General features: G+C 40.5%; 1 protein-coding gene across 2 annotated transcripts in view; it reads right to left on the bottom strand.

Annotated features, from left to right (window-relative positions):
• ADCY2 (adenylate cyclase 2) overlaps positions 1-21,255 on the bottom strand; it is a 393,903-nt gene that overhangs the window by 114,089 nt on the left and 258,559 nt on the right. For both annotated transcript variants that reach the window (XM_032786515.2, XM_032786517.2), the window contains 3 exons: positions 12,284-12,432; positions 10,743-10,854; positions 5,661-5,788 (listed from right to left, as the gene is read on the bottom strand). In XM_032786515.2, coding sequence (XP_032642406.1) covers positions 5,661-5,788; positions 10,743-10,854; positions 12,284-12,432 — 389 coding nt within the window. The remainder of the gene's footprint in view (positions 1-5,660; positions 5,789-10,742; positions 10,855-12,283; positions 12,433-21,255) is intronic.

Genomic DNA, 21,255 nt, shown 5'->3' with positions numbered 1-21,255 from the left:
GAGGCCAATAACGTCGATTTCCGTCCACATGAACCCTAATCCGAGTTATCACTATCGAATTTAGCGCTACTCCTCTCGTTTGGGAGGAGTTCCGAAATCGATTTAAGGAGCCGTTTAACTCGATATTAATGACGACGTCGTCTGAACGGATACAGCGTTAAATCGGTATATCGGCCATTAAACCGATTTAAAGTCGCAATGTAGACCTGGCCTAACATGAACTGAAGTATTTGCAGGGCTCTCTCTAGGCACCAGTGTTCCAAGCATGTGCTTGGGGTGGCCCTTTTCAAGGGACAGCGCTCCGGCCTTTTTTTTTTTGCTGAGTATTTGGTTGTAATAGTAGAGCACTTCCACAAATATTTAAATTTGTACATTTATTTGATGTTTCTACCTTGAAATAGGCAATTAGATCTCTGCTTAACGGAAGGGCTGCCACATTCTGCACCAGCTTCAGTTTTTGAATGAACAGGTTTAAGATAAGACTCTCTCAGTTGTAACTGAGACGTGCTCAGTGAAGCTAAAGAAAGATGAGGGATAGGACAAAGGTGACTCCATGACATCTTTGCATTTCCCCGATCCTCTAAATTGTCTGTCCCAAGAGTTATTTTGGAAGCCAGAGATAAGAACACCCCAGTCATACCCCACACTCCCTCAGAAATGCACCAGGAGAATCCTCAGATGCTAGCTAAACCATCTTCCTGACTGTTTTCCATTGCCACAGCTTCAAAAATAATCCTTACCTGGATCGATAAAAATCAATATTTTTAATTGATTTTGAAAAATTTAAATTAAATATAACTCAATTTGAAATTGATAACCTATGTTAAGGCCTAAATATATTATAATCTCTTAAAATCATTTACATTACATACAAAATACAAAAAAAACCCAAAACCCTACCCCAGAGATTAAGCAGTACATATCTGCTGACAAGTTTTTAAAGAAACTCAAACCACAGAACTGGTGAAGTCACTAGCTTAGTATCTGGAATCAGAGTTTGTTGAAGTGCTAAACCAGCTTTTGATAATAGTCTTTTCTGCAGGTAGAAAGAAAATATTTCCTTCATTTCAGTCTATTCAACTAGTTCAGTTCATAGATTAGTTCATTCAAAGTTAAAGAAACCAATTGGGAGTTGAAAAAGCAGGAAAGCTTGTTTTCTTCTTCCAGTCTATGAATAAAAACTAGGACTAAGAAGATCAGACCTATTAGTTGTAAAATCCTGAAGGACATGGTGAGCAGAAACAATTAGTTCAGTTCATTAACTACATATAACATCCTTTGATTAATAAATCAGATCGTTTTTAAATGCAAAACATAAAAAACCTATAAAAACTAAGAATCTGAATAAAAGTAAGTATAGTTACATATTGTATCCTCCTGGTTGAGGATGGGGGAGTGAAAGAAAAGAAAAGGATGCACCAAATTTAATGTAAAGGTTATATTTTAACACTGTCAATTAATCGCAGTCAACTCATGCGATTAACTCAAAAAATTAATCATGATTCATCACAGTTTTAATCACACTGTTAAACAATAGAATATCAATTGAAATGTATTAAATATGTTTGGATGTTTTTCTACATTTTCAGAAATACTGATTTCAATCACAACACAGAATACAAAGTGTACACGGCTCACTTTATTAATATTTTTTATTACAAATATTTGCACTGTAAAATGATAAAAGAAATAGTATTTTTCAGTTCACCTCATACAAGTACTGTAGTGAAATCTCTTTATTATGAAAATGCAACTTAAAAATGTACATTTTTGTTACATAACTGCACTCAAAAACAAAACAATGCAAAACTTTAGAGTCCACAAGTCCACTCAGTCCTACTTCTTCTTCAGCCAATCACTAAGAGAAACAAGTTTGTTTAGAATTACAGGAGATAATGCTGTGCACTTCTTATTTACAATGTCACCAGAAAGTGAGAACAGGCGTTCGCATGGGACTTCTGTGGCCGGCATTGCAAGGTATTTATGTGCCAGATAAGCTAAACATTCATATGCCCGTCCACGCTTTGGCCACCATTCCAGAGGACATGCTTCAGTGCTGATGATGCTCATTAAAAAAATAATGTGTTAATTAAATTTGTGACTGAACCACTTGGGGGAGAATTGTATATCTCCAGCTGTTTTACCCCCATTCTCCCATATATTTCATGTTATAGTAGTCTCGGATGATGACTCAGCAAATATTGTTCATTTTAAGAACACTTTCACTGCAAATTTGACAAAATTCAAAGAAGGTACCAATATGAGATTTCTAAAGATAGCTACAGCACTTGACCCAAGGTTTAAAAATCTGAAGCGCCTTCCAAAATCTGAGAGGGATAAGGTGTAGAGCATGCTTTCAGAGGTCTTAAAAGAACAACACTTTGATGCAGAAAAAACAGAACCCGAACCACCAGAAAAGAAAATCAACCCTTGGCTGGTGGCATATGACTCAGATTATGAAAATGAACATGCATCAGTCTGCACTGCTTTGAATTGTTATTGAGCAGGACCTGTCATCAGCATGGATGCATGTCTTCTGGAATAGTGGATGAAGCATAAAGGGACATAGGAATCTTTAGCACATCTGGCATGTAAATATCTTGCGATGCTGACTGCAACAGTGCCATGTGAATGCCTGTACTCACTTTCACATAACACTGTGAAGAAGAAGCAGGCAGCATTATCTCCTGCAAATGTAAACAAACTTGTCTGTCTGAGCAGTTGGCTGAACAAGAAATAGGACTGATTGGACTTGTAGGCTCTAAGGTTTTACATTGTTTTAATTTTGAATGCAATTATTTTTGTACATAATTCTAAATTTGTAAGTTTAACTTTTATGATAAAGAGATTACACTACAGCACTTGTATTAGATCAACTGAAAAATATTTTTTCTTTTGTTTTTACAGTGCAAATATTTGTAATGAAAATAAATATAAAGTGAACACTGTACAGTTGGTATTCTGTGTTGTAATTGAAATCAATTTTTTGAAAATGTGGAAACATCCAAAAATATTTAAATAAATGGTATTCTATTATTTTTAACAGTGTGATTAATCATGCAATTAATCACAATTAATCTTTTAATCGCATGATTAATCAAAATTAATTTTTAATTAATTGACAGCCCTATTATATTTAGTTGAAAATAGTATGTTTTCCTGGTTACTAGCTAACGAGACTCAACCTTTCTTTAGGAAAATAACTAAAAAGTACAAACGCAAAACACAATTAAAACTGGTTATTTAAATCAAGGTTTCCTGCTTGCTGATTTAAATCACTTTAATTTATATCACTCCTCCCTGATCCTTATTTTTCTTGTATAAAATTCTCAGGTCTAAGTATAATCTCTCTGAGATTTCAATCACTTTACATTTAGATTCCCCTATTCCCAGTTCTAATTATTCTTTCAGAGAATAAACGGTGCAACCGCGTATTAAAAGAAGAAAGAAAGATATTATTCAGGGTATCTACAAGTCTAAGGCTCGATTTTTCAGTGGAGCCTACAGGCATTAGGTGCACAAGAGTCTTTTGAAAATCCTAGCCCAAATACTTACAGAGTAAATAATAATAATAAAAAGAGTAAAAATAAACCAGATTTTTCACAAAACCTCACCATACCTACCAAATAACTACATTTAAGAAAACTAAAGAAACAATCATATCAACAGCTAGCACTTATTTTCCTAAGTGAATTGTATTAAAAGAGATTTTCTTAACACAGACTCTTTCGTGCGTAACATACATTCAACTTAAGGAGTGGTCTGTTAAAGACACACAGCTTTCATTTCTCATCTATCCGTTACAGGAGAAGTAGCCTTTTCCAAACTCAGTTCTGGCTACTGAGACCTTAACCTATGAGCCAGTAGACCCATCTCCTCATTAGATGCTGTCATAACCCCAGACTCTCCAAGCCCAGGAAAGTCATTTCCATCCAAGACAGAATAGCTCAACCAGTTCAGAATAAAAAAACAAAAGCTGTGGTACTAGTCCAAAGAAAGGCTTTGGAATTCACAGTTACAGAGTTTAAGGGCAGAAGGGACTACTAGATCATCTAGTCACAGGCAACCAACACCATGCAGCCACCCTCACACCAACCCCAACAACCAGAATTAAACTACTTCCCTATTTCTTCTGGAAATACCTTGCCTATTACATTCTAGGATCACATTTCCATTTTTCACATTAGCAATCACACTGGTGGGTCATCATCTGCCTGTTATCTACCAACACACCTAGGCATCTCCCCTTGTCTGTTACTTTCCAATGATGAACCCGACGCTTACGCAAGAAATTCTTATTGGTCCCTAAGTACATGACTTTGCACTTTTTACTATTACATTTTATCCCATTTCTATTACTCCTTTCCTCAAGATCATCCAATTCTTCCTGCATAATATTCTGATGTCCCACTGCCCTGATGCCTTTCAACTTTGTGTCATCATCAGATTTCATTAGCATACTCCTATTTTTTGTGCCAAGGTCATTAATAAAAATGTTAATGAAGGTTTGTCCCAAGAGCAATCCTTGAGGAACTTCACTAGTAACCTCTCTCCAGCCTGTGACAATTCTCCTTTTCACACAACTTCTTGTCATCTCCCTTTTAGCCGCTTCCTTAGCAACCTTATAATTCTTGCACTAATCTCCATCTTCTCTAATTTAACTATCAATATCAAATGTTTTACTGCTGCCCAAATATATTAGATCTATTACACTTCCCTTATGTAAAAAATCAGATATTTTCTCAAAAAAAAATATATTAGGTTAGTCTGGTATGACCTACTTGTGGTAAATCCATGTTGTGATACATATGCATTAATTTAACTATTAGTTTCTTCAGAATGCGTTCTAAAGCTTTTTCCTCTTTCTTACATATAGGTATGATTTACCTATTCTCCAGTCATACACAAACTGACAGATTTACTAAAAATCCTTGCTACTGGACTGGCAATCTCATGGAGACCAGATTCACTAATACCAGCTGCGCATTCTGTTTAAGTAAAGCTGATATAAACCTAGTATAACTGCCAGTTTGGATGTTTTTACAGCTGTTTTGAATTGCTGGAGCAGTGCGGAAGCCATTGGAGTGCATCTGTAAATCTGGCCCTTAGTTTAAAATCTAACCATGGGAATCCTTTGTTTTAACCAGCCCTGAAAAGCTTCATTGTGAATAACTAATAACAGAAATATTTAACAGAAATTGCTGATAACAGGAATTTAATTATTATCAGTAATAATAATTTTAAAAGCCTGCCTACCATGAAGCTGGACTAAAAGAACCTTGTGTATTGTCTCACTGGATTTGTCATAGTCCATCAGTCCTCATTTGTAATCCCCTTCATTCTCATCACCATCTTTGTTGTTGGCCAAATAACTAAATCATTCCTCCAAAAAGGTGACCCGAACAAGACACTGTATCCAAATGTGGTCTAACTCATACTTTATACAATAATGGGACCATATCCTTAGCTTGACACAACTTATTTCAATAACCTTCGACTGCTGCAGACAGAGTCAAGATTGCCATTTTGGGTCTGCACTTGAAACATGAACACAGAGCAACTGAAATATATAAACCAAAAGCAGAACTGCAGATGGAAACGAATGACGTTTTTACTGTTCACAGAAAAATATTGTCCAGTTACAAAATCACTGCACTTACTTTATGGCTTCACACATGTCCAATCCCATTTTCACACAGTTCTTGGCATGATTTTGAAGAGATATAGGTAGTCCAGACACACAGTAGTAGCAATCACCTAAGATTTTAATTCTCATACATTCATTTTCCTGAAGGAAAAAGCAAAATCAATGAGAAGATAGTCACATGACAAATTACATAAACAAAATGACTAGTGCCTGGATTTATGTTATATCATGCTATATGTTACATCTAATGATATACCGGTAACTATAATAGATAAATCTTGTTAAGGAAGAACAGAATCTCACTGAGTAGGTTAAAAAGGGCTGTTAGAGAATAATGTGCAACTTAGTCTTTCTCACCCACCTTCCTTCGCACGTGAAACGAGAAAAGGGCATAGCCTATAGCATGTGTATATAGTATGACTTGGCTACTGAGATTTATAAATTTAAATTAAAAAAATAAATGTCCACAAAATCAAATTAGAGCAGCCTTTCAGGGACATGTCTGTAATTAGAAACCCAAGAAATATGGTCTTCTGTACTTGAGACCCTGTGGAAATGTTTCTAAATGCTTCCTTGGTTTAACAATCAAAATTATATATTATAACCTCTGAACTCCTTTAAGGAAATATAAAGAGTCTTTCTATCAATACTTGACAGCATTAAGATTCATCCAGTCAGAAAATAGTCTGCCATATTAGTAAGGCAGTTTTACATACTTCACGAGAGTCCAGTCAGGTCTGAACATTTATAAAAGTAAAATAAAATAAATAATATGAATAAAATGAGGGGAAAATCCTCTTCATTCCCATTCACTTTTTTTTTAGCAGAAATTATGATAATATAGTAACTCAATGATACTTTGACTGAATGAGTCATTTTTGCGCTTTTATCATGAAGTCTCTCAAATAATTTGTTGGGAGAGCTGAAGCTAGTATTGATAAAAAGTCAGGCCATAGACCAAGACAGGAGAAACCCTTAGAAGGATAGATGTGAATAAGAGAAAAATTATTTACTTGTTCCCGTAATATAAGAACTAGGGATCACCAAATGAAATTAATGGGCAGCAGATTTAAAACAAATAAAAGGAAGTTCTTCTTCACACTGCGCACAGTAAACTTGTGGAACTCCTTGCCTGAGGAGGTTGTGAAGGCTGGGACTATAACAGCGTTTAAAAGAGAACTGGATAAATTCATGGTGGTTAAGTTCAAAAATGGCTATTAGCCAGGATGGGTAAGGACTGGTGTTCCTAGCCTCTGTTTGTCAGAGGGTGGAGATGGATGGCAGGAGACAGATCACTTGATCATTGCCCGTTAGGTTCAATCCCTCTGGGGCATGTGGCATTGGCCACTGTCACCAGACAGGATGCTGGGCTGGATGGACCCTTGGTCTGACCCAGTATAGCCGTTCTTATGTCCTTATGATTTTGCTCTTTTCGGAAGCATCTGAATTCCTTCCCCTAGCAAAGAGGATGGAAACAGTAAGCAGATCTGTGAAACCTCATGACATGATTTAGCATCTCATTCTTAAATAGGAGGTACATTAGATCCTGATAGCTCTTTCACTTCATATTATTGCTGATTGTGCACCCTCTCCCCAATCACTGGAACCTCTCACCCACAGCTCCAGGCCCTCCCATCTACCAGCTTACGTAAAATGGAGGTTTTTGTAACTAAGTGTTTGGTATCTGAGTTAGGACATGTATATGTGTATTGCCGTAGTGTCTAGTGCCCAAAGCATGGCTTCAGGCCCCGCTATGCTAGGCGCTGTGCAAACACACAAAAGAATGATCCTCTACTCTACAGCACTGGGAGCTAGTCTTTGTGTAAGGGGGATTCATTCAGTGTGGGTATTTGGAAGTAAGGTGGGCTTGCAGTGTTTTGTACTATTAGTTAATTTACAATAGTTTTTTGATCATATTTTTCAGTTTTCTACTTTCAGTTTTTTATTCCTTGTTAATTTAAATAAAGCTGTTCTAGGAGGACTGTCAACATTCTCTTTTTATTGTCCTTTTGCGTGTGCCTTAGTGGGTCCTTCGATTGTACGGACGCTTATTCACCCAAGTCTTTTAAAATATGTTTTCACTATGAGTACTGCACTTCAAGTTGCACATGTGCTCCATAAGCTGAACACCAGATAATTTTTCTTTAGCAGCAGCTATGCAGTCTGTGTAAGCGCCCTCCTCTCTCCTCATGCTCTGCACCACGGGAATACAGAGGACTGCCAGACTGTCACCATCTTATTTCCTTCTCTAACACTAGCTCCCAGTATAGTTGACAAACCGAACACTCTTGCCCTGCCCCCTGTCTCACCTCTTCCCCAAGGCCCGACCTCTGCTCTGAGGCTCTGTCCCCACTCACTCCGTCCCCCTCCCTCTGTCGCTCACTCTCCTCCACAATCACTCACTCACTCATTTTCATCGGGCTGGGGCAGGGGGTTGGAGTGTGGTAGGGGGTGATGGCTCTGGCTGGGGATATGGGCTCTGGGATGGGGCCAGAAATGAGGGGTTCAGGGTGCAGAAGGGGGATCAGGGCTGGGGCAGGGGATTGTGGTACAGGGTGCAGGCTCCAGGAGGGAGTTTTGGTGCAGGAGGAGGCTCAGGGATGGGACAGGGGTTGGGGAGGTTGGAGGAGGTTTGGGATGCGGGCGCCGGGTGGCGCTTACCTCAGGTGGCTCCCTGGAAGCAGCAACATGTCCATGACATGTATTTTCATGTTCATGACATGTATTTATATTTGACATTACAATACATGTCATCGTTTCCCCACCGATTTTCACTTAATGAAAATCGATGGGGATACAGTGTACTATGCAGGATCCAAGACAATGAGAGAAAACAGGGTTTCATTAATTTTATCCAAAGAGACATCAAAATGTATGCTTGGATATAATTCAATCAGACACAGAATCATTAAAATTTGCTTTCAAACAAAGTGAGTTAATGTGCTGACTGTACAAGTTTAGCCCCTATGATAATCTGCTGATTTGATCAATGACTTCTCAATGAATGAAGTGACACTCATTAAAATACCAAGCAAAAACATCATCTTCTTAACTGGAGATCTGAACAGATGTTAGCAATGAATCAAGAATGCTTCAAAAAATTCTGTTATGTCTCTAGTATTCAGACATGAATAAATGGACTTTACATTATATTTACAGCAACAGGATAATGGAGAACAGGGTCATCATTATGAACTTGTTCAGTTCTCTCAAGTCCAGAACTGGTCTTTATCCCCATGTCTTCACATAGATGAGAAATTACCTCAAATAGAACTCCTTTCTGTAGCAGATACTAGTTCTATTGCCCTCCGCTCAAGGATCAAGTCTGCTTCCAGCAGAAGAATGCTGTCATGGGAGGGGTTCCCAAAAGAGAAGGGACAAGGAGGTGGGGGCTATAGAGAGAAGAGAACTGGATGGTGTACCTGAGAAGATGACCTCTTGTACCCATTTGTTGGGCATGATTTCTGTCTAGGCAGATGGGTAGTTGGAAAGTAAGCCTTTAAAGGGAGGAGAAAAAACAGAGGATTTGTGCAGCTTCAGAGGGACAGTTGGTGTCCGGCTCTCAAAGTTCCAGTTAAAACAACTTCTGCCTCTTTTCAGAGGGCTTGGATGAGGAACCTTCCCTCTTGTCCTTATGGGATCACTCATATCTCCCTTCTCCATTTCTGCCCTATCTTTGATCTCCAATCTCTCATAGTCAGAGATGGGAGTGGAGAGCTATCATAAGCCTAACTCCCAAATCTGGACCTTAGCGTCCAGAAATCTGGGTGCCTAGCATAAACCCTTCTAAGCTTAATTACCAGCTTAGCTTTGATCTCGCTGCCACCATCCAAAAATTCCAGGGTTTTGGCCCCCTCTGGTCTCCCCAAACCTTCCCTGAGGACCCCAAGACTCAAAGCCCTGAGTCTACCCCAAAGGGAAATAACCCACTTCCCTTCCCCTCTCTCTTCCACCCAGACTTCCTCTCTGGGCTAACCTGGAGTACTGATGCAATCTCTTTATATACCATACAAGAAGCATGTCTCCTCTATTCCACAAAGAGACAAACCCCAAATACAAGGAAACAGAAAAGATTCTATCTTCCTCCCCTCCCACAAATTCACTGGTGCTGCAGGTTCCACCCTCCGTAGATCTAACACAAAGAGAATTCCTCCCCTTGCATTCTAGCCAGACAAAAGACTCAGACCCCAAAATTTCCCTCTCTGACTTTGAAAAATCCAGTTTCCTGACTGGTCCTCTGGTCAGGTGTTTGGTTCCCTTTGTTAACCCTTTACAGGTAAAAGAAACATTAACCCTTAGCTATCTATTTATGACAAGAGCACAGAGATCTTAGAGCAGCACAGGACAGCAGAAGTATTCCTACCTTCTTCAGGCTGACTTAGAGGTGGGTCAGTCATAGGTTACCCCCACTTTCATGCCCTACTCCCTAGACGGCTTAGTTTTACTTGGGAACAACCTGCAGATACTACAGTGGAAAGAAACCAGACCCCTGTTAAACTAATTCCTAACTAACTATACTAAAAACTAAATAAGAAACTATAAACACTATAAATATTTATAAACTCTTTATGAAGTAGAAGTCAGCACATACACTGAAGCTGCATTCTAGTCCATGAGGGCTAATGAGGAACTAAAATGGCGATGATCCAGCAGTCTCATTTATTCCCTCATTACAAAACATAAGGAAAGTGGGGACGCATGTGCAAACCACATGGACACTGATAAACAAAAATTGTCCAGTGCATGGAGCACATGCAAAAACTGACAGGCACTACACAATCACGCAAAGAAGAAACATTGTTCTCATTAGTGCAAGAAGGCTACACTGGATTTCTCTGTAACGTTTCAGAGGTCACTAGCCCCTGAACTCCGTAAGTTGAAGCACTGAACAGTCTCCATATTGGAACAAGATTTATCCTCCTGGAGAATCTCCACATGGTTTCAGTACACTCTCCTGCTTAAAGCCTGAGCATTGCTGCCCAGAAGACTGTGCCCTTGCTAAGAGGAAAGAGTGTAGAGTTCCCATGAGGAAAGCATTGCACAGTAATAATAAACAGCTGTAGCAGAAATGAGAAAAGCCCTAGCAGACAATTACCTTTGCAATTTGATCAAACTTGCCAAAGAGCTCGTTAAGCATGTGCACCAGTTCTCCAGGTGAGCAGTCACTAGCCAGTCGAGTGAATCCTACAATATCAGCATACAAAATACTACAAAGGAAAGGAAAACACACTTGTTTATCAGTTTCCCTAGCTTCAGAATAAAGACATATTTACCCCTAAGAAAAATCCAAAAATAAGTGCTCAGCGCATTGCAAAATCAGGCCCATATCCATAAATCAAGGTGCTGCTCACAGCCATTTATTCACAGCTCCTTAAAAATCTTTTTTCAACTTTGTGTGACAAGGCAATGACATGCCATTGCACTGAGACATAATCACACATGTTTCACAGAATTATTCCTTAGTTCATACTATGCTCCTTTCATGGATCCAGATCTTTCCAGCAGCAGGTTTGGAAATAATTATTAAAACTTTAATTTCATATATATTTCAGGTTTCTCATTATATAATCTGTAAAACTACTATAATGAACAAAAAGGGTCATTTTCTCTGAAGTTAGCTGGGTAGATTTATGTTAACTCAAGAGATTTGAATTCTGACAAGGTGAACTCAGCCCTTCCTCCTTTTGAGTTATGATTTTTGTATTAGCTCTTAAAAACTGAAGACCTATATGATGGTTAAAGAGAAAGGATACTTTAGAGTAATTTCGATAGAAACCTATTACTTCATATAAATCTAATTGATTTCATGCTTATTGAATGGTATAGGTTTTAGATATGTATCAAGGGTTTATGACCTATTTCTTATCAGCAATCCAGGATAAAAAAAAACAGACATTATCTAATCTTATCTTACCCTTTCAGCAAATTGCTAAGAAGATGAGAATATCATACAAATTAACGTTTTCACAAATAGAAGTCTAAAGTCAGGCTCCAAGATTCACATTCAGGTATCTAAATAAGTGACCTGATTTCTTTTATTCACCCAGTTCTTTGTGTTATTGTTTTCTATCTCCAGAAATGGGAGCAATAGTACAATCCCTTTAATTTGACACAAGGGTTATGAGACAACTTCCCCCCACTCAAATTCTAGAAATGCTGAATTTGATAAATGATCAGATTTTGCAGCAGAATCTGTAAATATGCCCTCAAGCACGCAGTCTATGTTAAAGCCATTTCTATTTATGCTTTGCTAAAAGCCTTAATTGAATTCTGTTCTAATTGACATAACTGAAAATTCAGAGTAACTTCACACAGAATTTGGCCCTTCAACTTGAAAGACAACAGATTAGGAAACTTTACAAAGACATCAGGATCAATGAGGAAAGCCCATTCTAATGTAAATCAGAGGATGATTTCTACAAAGTTTCTGAGTTGATTCCAAAAATAGCTATGCTTGGCTGCAACAAGGAATCGTTGTTAAGCGTTTGATCAAATTTGATCAAATACAATATTTTTGAACCAGAACTTAAGTGATTAAAAAGCATGGTAAAACCACCTTCCATTCACACTCCCACCCTCTCCCTCTCCCCCAATGCTTTGCTGACCTGGTTAATAGATGATAGTAAAGTACAATACCTCACATTGGTGTGCCTCTTGACATATAAATTGTGAAAGTTGTTCGTATTTTCCAGCTGGCCTGCTCTGGGGCCTTGTAACCTCTGAATAATCTCAGCTTTCATTTCCCTGGCAATGTGAGCAGGCAGTAAAGAAAGTAGAAGACGTTCCTGGAGTTAAAAAAAAATGTTTTTAAAAGGTCCAGTATTTTTATATACAAAACTGGAACAGTGTGAAAAGCAAAACTCTGTTACACATTCACTACTGCGAATAAGCTTTGAATAACTATATGAAGTGCATGTGTTTCTTTTGGATGGGCTACAAAGGTTATCAGCCACTTGAAATACATGATGGAGGAACACACACGTATACCCAAATAATATCAAAATTATTGAAGACTTAGGGTTAATCAGAACAATTATTAACCAAATGTGAGGATCATCACACTTCCAGTGATTTATTTAATATCTAGATGGATTACAGGATATTCAGACACAAAGGCCATAGGATATATAGACCGAAAAAAGAAAAGAAAAAGGAAACAGCTTTGGAATGACAATTTAGCAAAGAGGGCTTTAGTCAAATGCAATGCTGTTGTCGAACACTTCCCATTATAAGACTCTGTTTTCAATTGCTTATAATTTTGCCAAAACTTTAACCATTTGGGCTGAAATTTTGCATGACAGTTGTCCGCCTTAGATTGATTTTTTGTTGGGGGGCGGGAGGGAGGGTTAAGGGGAAGTGATTTCAGCCAAAATGGTTTGGCTGTTTTGAAGAACAACTTTATAGAAAAATACATTGCTTTGTCCCTGTTAAAAAAAAATGTTGTGACCTCTATATTTTGGAGCAGGGACATGAAATTTGGCAAGTACAGTAACTCCTCATTTAATGTTGTACTTAAGTTCCTGAAAAATGCGACTTTAAGCAAAACAATGTTAAGTGAATCCAATTTCCCCATAAGAATTAATGTAAATGAGGGGATTAGGTTCCAGGGAAATTTTTTTTCACCAGACAAAAGACTAATATATATAGTAATAATATATATACACACACATACAGAGTATAAGTTTTAAACAAACAATTTAATACTGGTACACAGTGATGATGATTGTGAAGCTTGGTTAAGGTGGAGGAGTCTGATGGTGGTATATTTCCAGGGAATGACTTACTGCTAAATGATGAACTAGCAATTGGCTGAGCCCTCAAGGGTTAACTCTCACACTCTACTGTACAAGGCAGCAGAAAAGGAGGGAGGGGAGACAGAGAGAGAGACATACACCCTGTGTGTGTGTGAGAGAGAGAGGGATGCACATTCCCCCTTTAAGTATCAAGAGTGGGGTCAGAAGTACACTGCCTTGTTCATTAGATCAGCAAGCTGAGACCAGACCACAGATGCTGCTGCTGCTGCCTGGAAGATCCCTCTGTTGTGTGTCTCCCCTGCTCTATGGAAGATGGGGTAAGCAGGGTGTAGGAGCGGCGGGAGGGGGACGCCCTGACATTAACCCCCTTCTTCCTCCCTCCATCCCCCACAGCAAGCAGGAGTCTCAGGGAGCAGCTCCAAGGCAGAGGGCAGGAGCAGCACATGGCAGTGGGGGGAGGGACAGCTGCTGCACAGGGAACTTAGCGGAGTGGGGAGCTGATAGGGGGGCTGTCGGTCCACCCTGGTTCAGGCTGCTCTTCCTGCAAGCAGTAGACAAAGCAGGCGGCTGCCAAACGACGTTAGAAGGGAGCATTGCACAACTTTAAATGAGCATGTTCCCTAATTGATCAGCAATGAAACAACATTAACCAGGACGACTTTAAGTGAGGAGTTAGTGTAGATGGCTTACATTATCAGAGATGTGACTTTTGTTGTCCTCATGAAAATCCACCTCAAATTAGGCCAAACTATAAGCCTTTGAAAAATTGCAATTCACACATACTCAGTAGAGACCAGCTAGGATTTTGCAGCTAAATTTTCTGAATATTCCCTCCAAACTGAGCATGCTGGAGCCTGGGACTGAGCAGGATTTTCAATGCAATTTACTCTTGAGGGAATTCTGTGCAAAAACTTAAAAAAAAATTCAGCAACAAAAAATTAAAAATTCTGCACAAAATATTTTCAAATTTTGCATATTTTATTTGTCAAAATAACACAATATAATTGCAGCAGTTTCAATTATTTTTGGTCGTTTATTTCAAAATACCTGTCAGCAAGTATGTCTGTAACAATACAGATAACAAAAAAAGATTCAGGAAATGTTTTTTATAAATAGATTCCTTACCTAGGCATACTAATGCAGAACTCTGAGTAATAATTCCTTTAAATTACAATACAGAATTGTATTTCCCACACCCCTCAGAAGCAGTGCAAAGGCTTAGGGGGAATTAGGGGTAATGAAGGAGCTGAGGGAGAGGGAAGTAATTGCTGGGAGGGAGCCTTGGTGTGAACTTGTTGGGTTGTTAGATATGTTTGGGAAAATTATAGAACAGTGTTTTTTTTTTGGGGGGGGGGGGTGTCAAGGAAGGGATTGTTAGGAAGCTTCACACGTGCAGACCCTGGATGACCCCTAGCCTCTCTCATCCAGTCAGGCACATCTTCCCCATTCCCTATGTGTCCCTGCACTCCCTGTCCACAGGTGTCCCTCCACCCCACCCAGAAACTGACTCCCACATCTCCATGTGTCCTTGTACCTCTCTGTCCCCATGTGTCTCTGTGCCCCTACTCAGTCACCTCCTGTCCCAATGGCCCTGCACCTCTCTCTCCTCTGTGGCTCTGTGCCTCCAATCCCATTCAGCCCCTGCCCCAGTCTGTCCTCTCCCACTAGCCCTTATGAGCCCCTGTATGACCCCCCCAGCAGCCCCACACTGTCTTTCTCCCCATAGCCCCTGTCTCCAGACCTAGCCCGACAGGTGCTGTGAAGAAAGCAGGCTTATTCTTTTCCCTAGCTGGCTGGGAGCTGCTGCTCTGTTCTACCACCACATTGCCTTCGGCGGGCAAAAGGCAGAACTGCAACAACTTTCCAGCAGAAGCTTTTTTCTGAGCAAAAAAATTAAAAATATGCACATCTTATTAATTATGCATGCACACAGTAGCACAGAATTTCCTCAGGAGTAGCAACTGCAGTGCTGGGCTCCTGCAGGCTAGAGCAGGTCCAAGTCTGGGCACTGGAACTGAAAATCTCTCCTGTGCTCTTAATGCTCCCCCTCACAGTACTCTGGCATTGTAGAGGAGATAAACTGGTATGGGGAGTTGTTGTGGGGTAATGCTGGGACTGGCTGGGCAAGGAGTCTTGGATTGGGAGCAAGAGAGGAAAATGGGGGAAAACTGAGATCAAACAAAGAATTGAGGTGGGGGGTTGACTGGGACTGGCTGGGCAAGAGGGTGCGGTAGAAGGTGGGAGAGGAGGGGAGACAGCCCTGACCAGGATTCAGGGTGCTAAATATCAACACCAGGAAATATGGATACTTCCAGCACATCTGCAACTCTTCACTTCAATCATGATTTCTTCTTTAGAAATGTACTTCTCTGTGATCATCTTTGTGTGACAATATAATGGTTCACAGTAGCAGACATACATTGATGAAACAGAAAAACCTTCACGTAGTTTGCTTTTCTATTCAGAATAGACAACTGTGAAGGGAAGTGCTCATGAAATTGAATCACCATGAGACTAATCCTGCACTTACTGACGTCAACAGAAAACTCCCACTGATTTCAATGGGTGCAGACTCAGGTTCTATATTAATTTGCACCAAAACTGATCACTTTGGTTTTAGCATAAATCAGTTTTCCTTTTGAGGTATGTAATTTTTATCATATTATTTTGTTGCTGTTAGTTTTGACGTACATACTGCTACATATCAGATGCATAGCAGGCAGTGTCATCAGGAAAATGTCATAAGCAAAGATATATCTGTCGCTTGTTTTACTTAATACCTGAATGTTTTATTCAGAGATATGCTTATCCCTGTAGGCCCCAAGTTTGACACTTTTTAATAAGCAGGTGGTCTAGAACAGGGGTCGGCAACCTTTCAGAAGTGGTGTGCCGAGTCTTCATTTATTCACTCGAATGTAAGGTTTTGCGTGCTAGTAATACGTTTTAACGTTTTTAGAAGGTCTCTTTCTATAAGTCTATATTATATAACTAAACTATTGTTGTATGTAAAGTGATAAGGTTTTTAAAATGTTTAAGAAGCTTCATTTAAAATTAAATTAAAACGCAGAGCCCCTCGGACAGGTGGCCAGGACCCAGGCAGTGTGAGTGCCACTGAAAATCAGCTTGTGTGCCACCTTTGGCACACGTGTAATAGGTTGCCTACTCCTGGTCTAGAACATGCAGTGAGAATATAAATGTAAAAGGTTTTCATTAAAATGTGAATGTGGTTGTATTTCTCTGGATGAAAGATAAAGTGGTGTTAAAGGCATCAACAGTTTCAGTTTTAATACTGCAGAATTGGAAATGTCCTTCATTTTCTTGGTTGAGATTTTTTGATAACTGCAGAGAATGTCCATAAAAACAAATGAGCATTTAGTACACAATGTGAGCTTACACTTACTGCCTTCTATTTTCAGATCAGCTATCTTACCAATGGACTACTGGTAATATTAGATGAGGTGAAGATATGTGCATGTCCTACTTTTTGCTAGACATTTCTAAGCAAAGATTCCAATTATTGCAGACTCATTTGCTAGCTTCCCTGCATTGCTTTGGATCTATTTTAAAATATGGTTTATTTAGAGGTCTTTGAAGAATGAAACTATATGCAAAGTTGCAAGCAATCTGATGTAAAGATGGAAATATGCCTACGCAACAGACAATACATTTGATATAGAATAAAGCAACATTTGTTTTCAATTCCCTTGAAAGGAGCACCAAGGATATACATGGTGACACTCTCATCTACTGCAGGTGCATGTTATGCCACTGAACCATATAATGGAAAAGGCATCAATAGATACAGAAACAGCCATAAGGCTAGAGAAAAGAGAAGGAAAAGGCATTGAGAAAAGAGTAGATAAAGTTTTGAGTTTGTGAGACAGAAAAATACCAGCCATGAACATGAGACCAGTAAGTAGAGAAGGAAATAGTGAATCTCATCATGTTGTAACTCTCCTGCACAGTGGAGAAGAGGGGCAAGAGAGTACTCTTTCAGAGGGGAGGTGTGATATCGTAGACAAAACCCACATTTGACACCCTGCCATAAGGGTTAATGGCCTGGTCTTGAGAAAGAGATAAAACCACATCATTCTGCAATATTTACCAGCAATATCAAACCTGTAGGGAAGGAAGCAGGCTTCAGAGGTGGCATGAGACGGATGACCTAGGGGGTGGGCTGAACAGTCCTGAGCCAGGAATACCAGGAGTAGCCACGTCTGGACTGGATTTGTTTGTTAATAAAAGTCAAATTCCAAGAAGGCATTGATCCTGAACCAGGAACATGTTGTTTTAGAATAGCAAGAAAGTAATCTGATTGCAATAGGGACTGCTGGCAAGAGGGAGCAAATAAAGTGCCGGAGGGAGGGAGAAGCAAAGAAAGATTAAAAAAAAATCAATTAATAAGATACATGCCAAATTCCTCTCAGTCATAATGCTTGTCTGATATATTCCTTTCCTCCACCTTGTATGTTTTGTCTATTTAGAATATAAGCACTTTGAGGCATGGAACTGTCTTATTCTATGTGCTTGAGGCACCTAGCATTCTTTTGGGCACTGTGGCAGGGTGATGACTCACTGGCGCGGTGCCTCCTGCTGGTTATCCAGGGAATTAGCTCTTTCCAGACTGGAGCGCCCTCTGCAGCCGGTGCTGCCTGCCACTGGCCCCCGTGTCCCTCCTGGACCCCGGTGCCCTTTGCCCAGGGGTTCTGCTGACCGCAGTACCCCCTCACTCTGGATGTCCCCTCCCAGGGGAACCTCTAACCCCATATCTCCACCTTGCCTCAGTGGCTACTGCCAGTCACCATCTAGCCACCGCTCCCTGGGGTAAATTGCAGTCTGTAAACAACTCATCATTGGCAAAGGGGTTAGGACCTGCTGCCTTTGCCTATCTCTGGGCTGCCCCTCTGCAGCCCCAGTACCTATTTGTAGGCTTTCAACTAGGCCCGCAGCCTGGGGTTTTGCTAAGCTGGAGCTCCCCAGCTCCCTCTGCCCTTCCCCAGCACTGCTCCACCCTAGGTACCCTTCTCAGCTCTCTCTGAAGCTAGAGAGAGAGTGTCTTCCAGTTTCTGGCTCTCAGCAATTTGATAGGGCCAGCTGTGGCCTGATTGGGGTATGGCCCCACCTATGACTGCTTCCCCCAATCAGCCTAGCCTTTCCCCCACCCTAGCCTTCTCCGAGGGCTGTTTTAAACCCTTCAGATCATGAGTGGGGTGACCACCCCGCTACAGGCACCTGATTCATAAAATCATTTTTTCTGTGAGCATACCTACATACAGAAAATGTTAACAAAATGAGAGGCTATTCACTGACAGTAGGAGAAAAATCTTACTTCAAAGTATTGTAAAAAATAAAACAAAAGATTGAAAGCTAAAAAAAATAAAAAATAAAGTTACTGAACTTTAATTGTTACTACAAAATAAAGGCCCAATCCTGCAAGAAGTTGCATACCTCCTAATGGCAGATGCCTTGGAGGGATGGATCCATAACACTGGATATAGGCTTTGAAATCTACTCCCATCCTTGGTACATGTTAGGATATAGATATTCAGGCCTGTGTGCAAAGGCCTATATTTTAAGAATTTAGGTGTATTCTTATCACTTAGCTAGTTATAGAGGTATAAAAGAAAGAATCAAAATCACTGTCTGTGTAATGGCCTTCTCTTACTGTGACAGGCTAAGGCCTTCAGCTAAGATGTAGTTAGGCAGCCATAAGCTGGGAAGTGTATGGTCACATCCTCACATTCCAAACTAGTCACATTGAAATAAGGTGCTATTGGGCTATTAGAAATACAATCCTGTCCTGATATTCCTATCACCTCCAGAGAAAGGGAGGAGCCTAGAAGATGTAAAAGGAAACTTAGTTTGATCGCATCCTGTCTGGCAAGAACCCTCTTATCAATAGACACAGCTGGAGAACCCTTATGTCTGTATAGATGTAGTTGTGAAATCCTCACTTCTGTATTGTTTTGTATGTTTATTTGCATGGTCTCTGTCTGGTTCTGTAATTGTTTCTGTCTGCTGTATAATTAATTTTGTTGGGTGTAAACCAATTAAGATGGTGGGGTATAATTGGTTAAATAACCATATTACAATATGTTAGGATTGGTTAGTTAAATTTCAGTAAAATGATTGGTTAAGGAATAGCTAAGCAGGTTTTGCTATATAATCTGAAGTCCATCAGGAAGTCTGGGGGGGAATGGGAACAGGGACTGGGGATGGGGGAATTGGGATCATGTTTTGCTAAAGAGAGAAATAGGAACAGGGGATGGGAACAGAAACAGGGACACAGGCAAGGCTCTATGGTGTCAGAGCTGGGAAGGGGGACACTAAGGAAGGAAACTGGAATCATGCTTGCTGGAAGTTCACCCCAATGAACATTGAATTGTTTGCGCCTTTGGACTTTGGGTATTGTTGCTCTCTGTTGATGTGAGAAGGACCAGGGAAGTGAGAAGGTGAAGGAATAAACCCCTAACAGTACAAACTAATACAGGTCTGGGGATTTTCAGAGCATGTTACCATACTTATCATTGCACTTGGACTTCTTCTGGTGGTAGTGAGGTCCATGATGGGGGCTGATATTCAGATTTATTGATGGTTGCTGTGGGCTGACTGATTAGTTTGGCTGGATTGTTTTTCTAAGTACATCATTCTTCAGGATCTGTTAAAGGTGCTCACAGTAGTAGATGGGCACATTTTGTAAATTTGATATAAATTTTAAGAAGTATATGAAATATGCAAGCATGATTTTCAAGCTAGAAGCAGATAGCTTGAATGTTGGGGATAGTGTAGCTATAAGATTCTTTGTGACAAGACTGCTGTTGTGCATGAGGAGACTGTTATGGTTTGAAAACAGAAACCGATCGAGATATTTTCTGGCTATTATCCTGAAAACACAGACAATATAAAGGAAATGACTCTTTCCCTCTCATGTACACAGGGCCGGCTCTACAGTTTTCGCTGCCCTAAGCAGCGCACAGAATTGCCGCTGCGGGCGGTGGGGGCAGTCCATGTGCCCTTAGGGTGGCAGGTGCGTTTCTGTGGCAGCGGCAATTCTGCGGCGGCTTCTATGTTTAGCTGAAGCCGCCCCGGACAGCTAAATATAGAAGCTGCTGCTGCCGAATTGCTGCCGCCTTGGAAACACACATGCTGCCCTAAGGGCACACGGACTGCACCCACCACCCGCGGCGGCAATTCAGCGCGCTGCTTGGGGGCAAAACAACAGGGACTGCTGCCCCTTGCAGAATGCTGCCCCAAGCACCAGCTTGGAATGCTGGTGCCTGGAGCTGGCCCTGCATTTACCCATAAGTTCACTTACACAAGCAGCAGATAAAGCCAATAGTGACAAATTAGTCAAATCCCTCAAAAGATAACTTTGCTGTTTGTGGCAAACCCAGGACAAATGGCTACGAAAGGGGAGGGGGCAGTAATTAGTCCCAGGGGGTTAAAAAGCCTCTCCCAGTCCACTAAGGAGAGAGAACCAGGGGGAAATAAGGTTCAGCTGTAAAAGGAGTTACCAGGGAACTAATTAGGTTCAGCTGGCTCCAACTGTTCAAGACCTCTTTAAACCCTTCCCAGGTGGAAGGGGGCTGGGGTGAGAGGGAAAGGGGAAGGGAAAGTTAAAGTTGCAGGGAAAATTGCCAGTAAGCTAGGTGCAGCAAGGCTCTGAACCCTTCCAGCAAGCAAGCAAGCAAGCAAGCAAGGAAGGCTGCACTCTGTCCCCAGGAGGGAAGCACAAGGGACTGACTGAGGGAAGGAGTAGCCAGACCCTGTGCTACCTAAAAGGATTTGCTTTGCCCAAGCCAGTTCTGGTCTTCCATGTTTAAGAAGGATGAATTCAAACTGGAACAGGTACAG

This window comes from Chelonoidis abingdonii, chromosome 2 (assembly GCF_003597395.2).
Source record: "Chelonoidis abingdonii isolate Lonesome George chromosome 2, CheloAbing_2.0, whole genome shotgun sequence".
Lineage (NCBI taxonomy): Eukaryota > Metazoa > Chordata > Testudines > Testudinidae > Chelonoidis > Chelonoidis abingdonii.
Note: the sequence above shows the minus strand (reverse complement) of the source record. Positions and strands in the feature narration are given on the sequence as shown.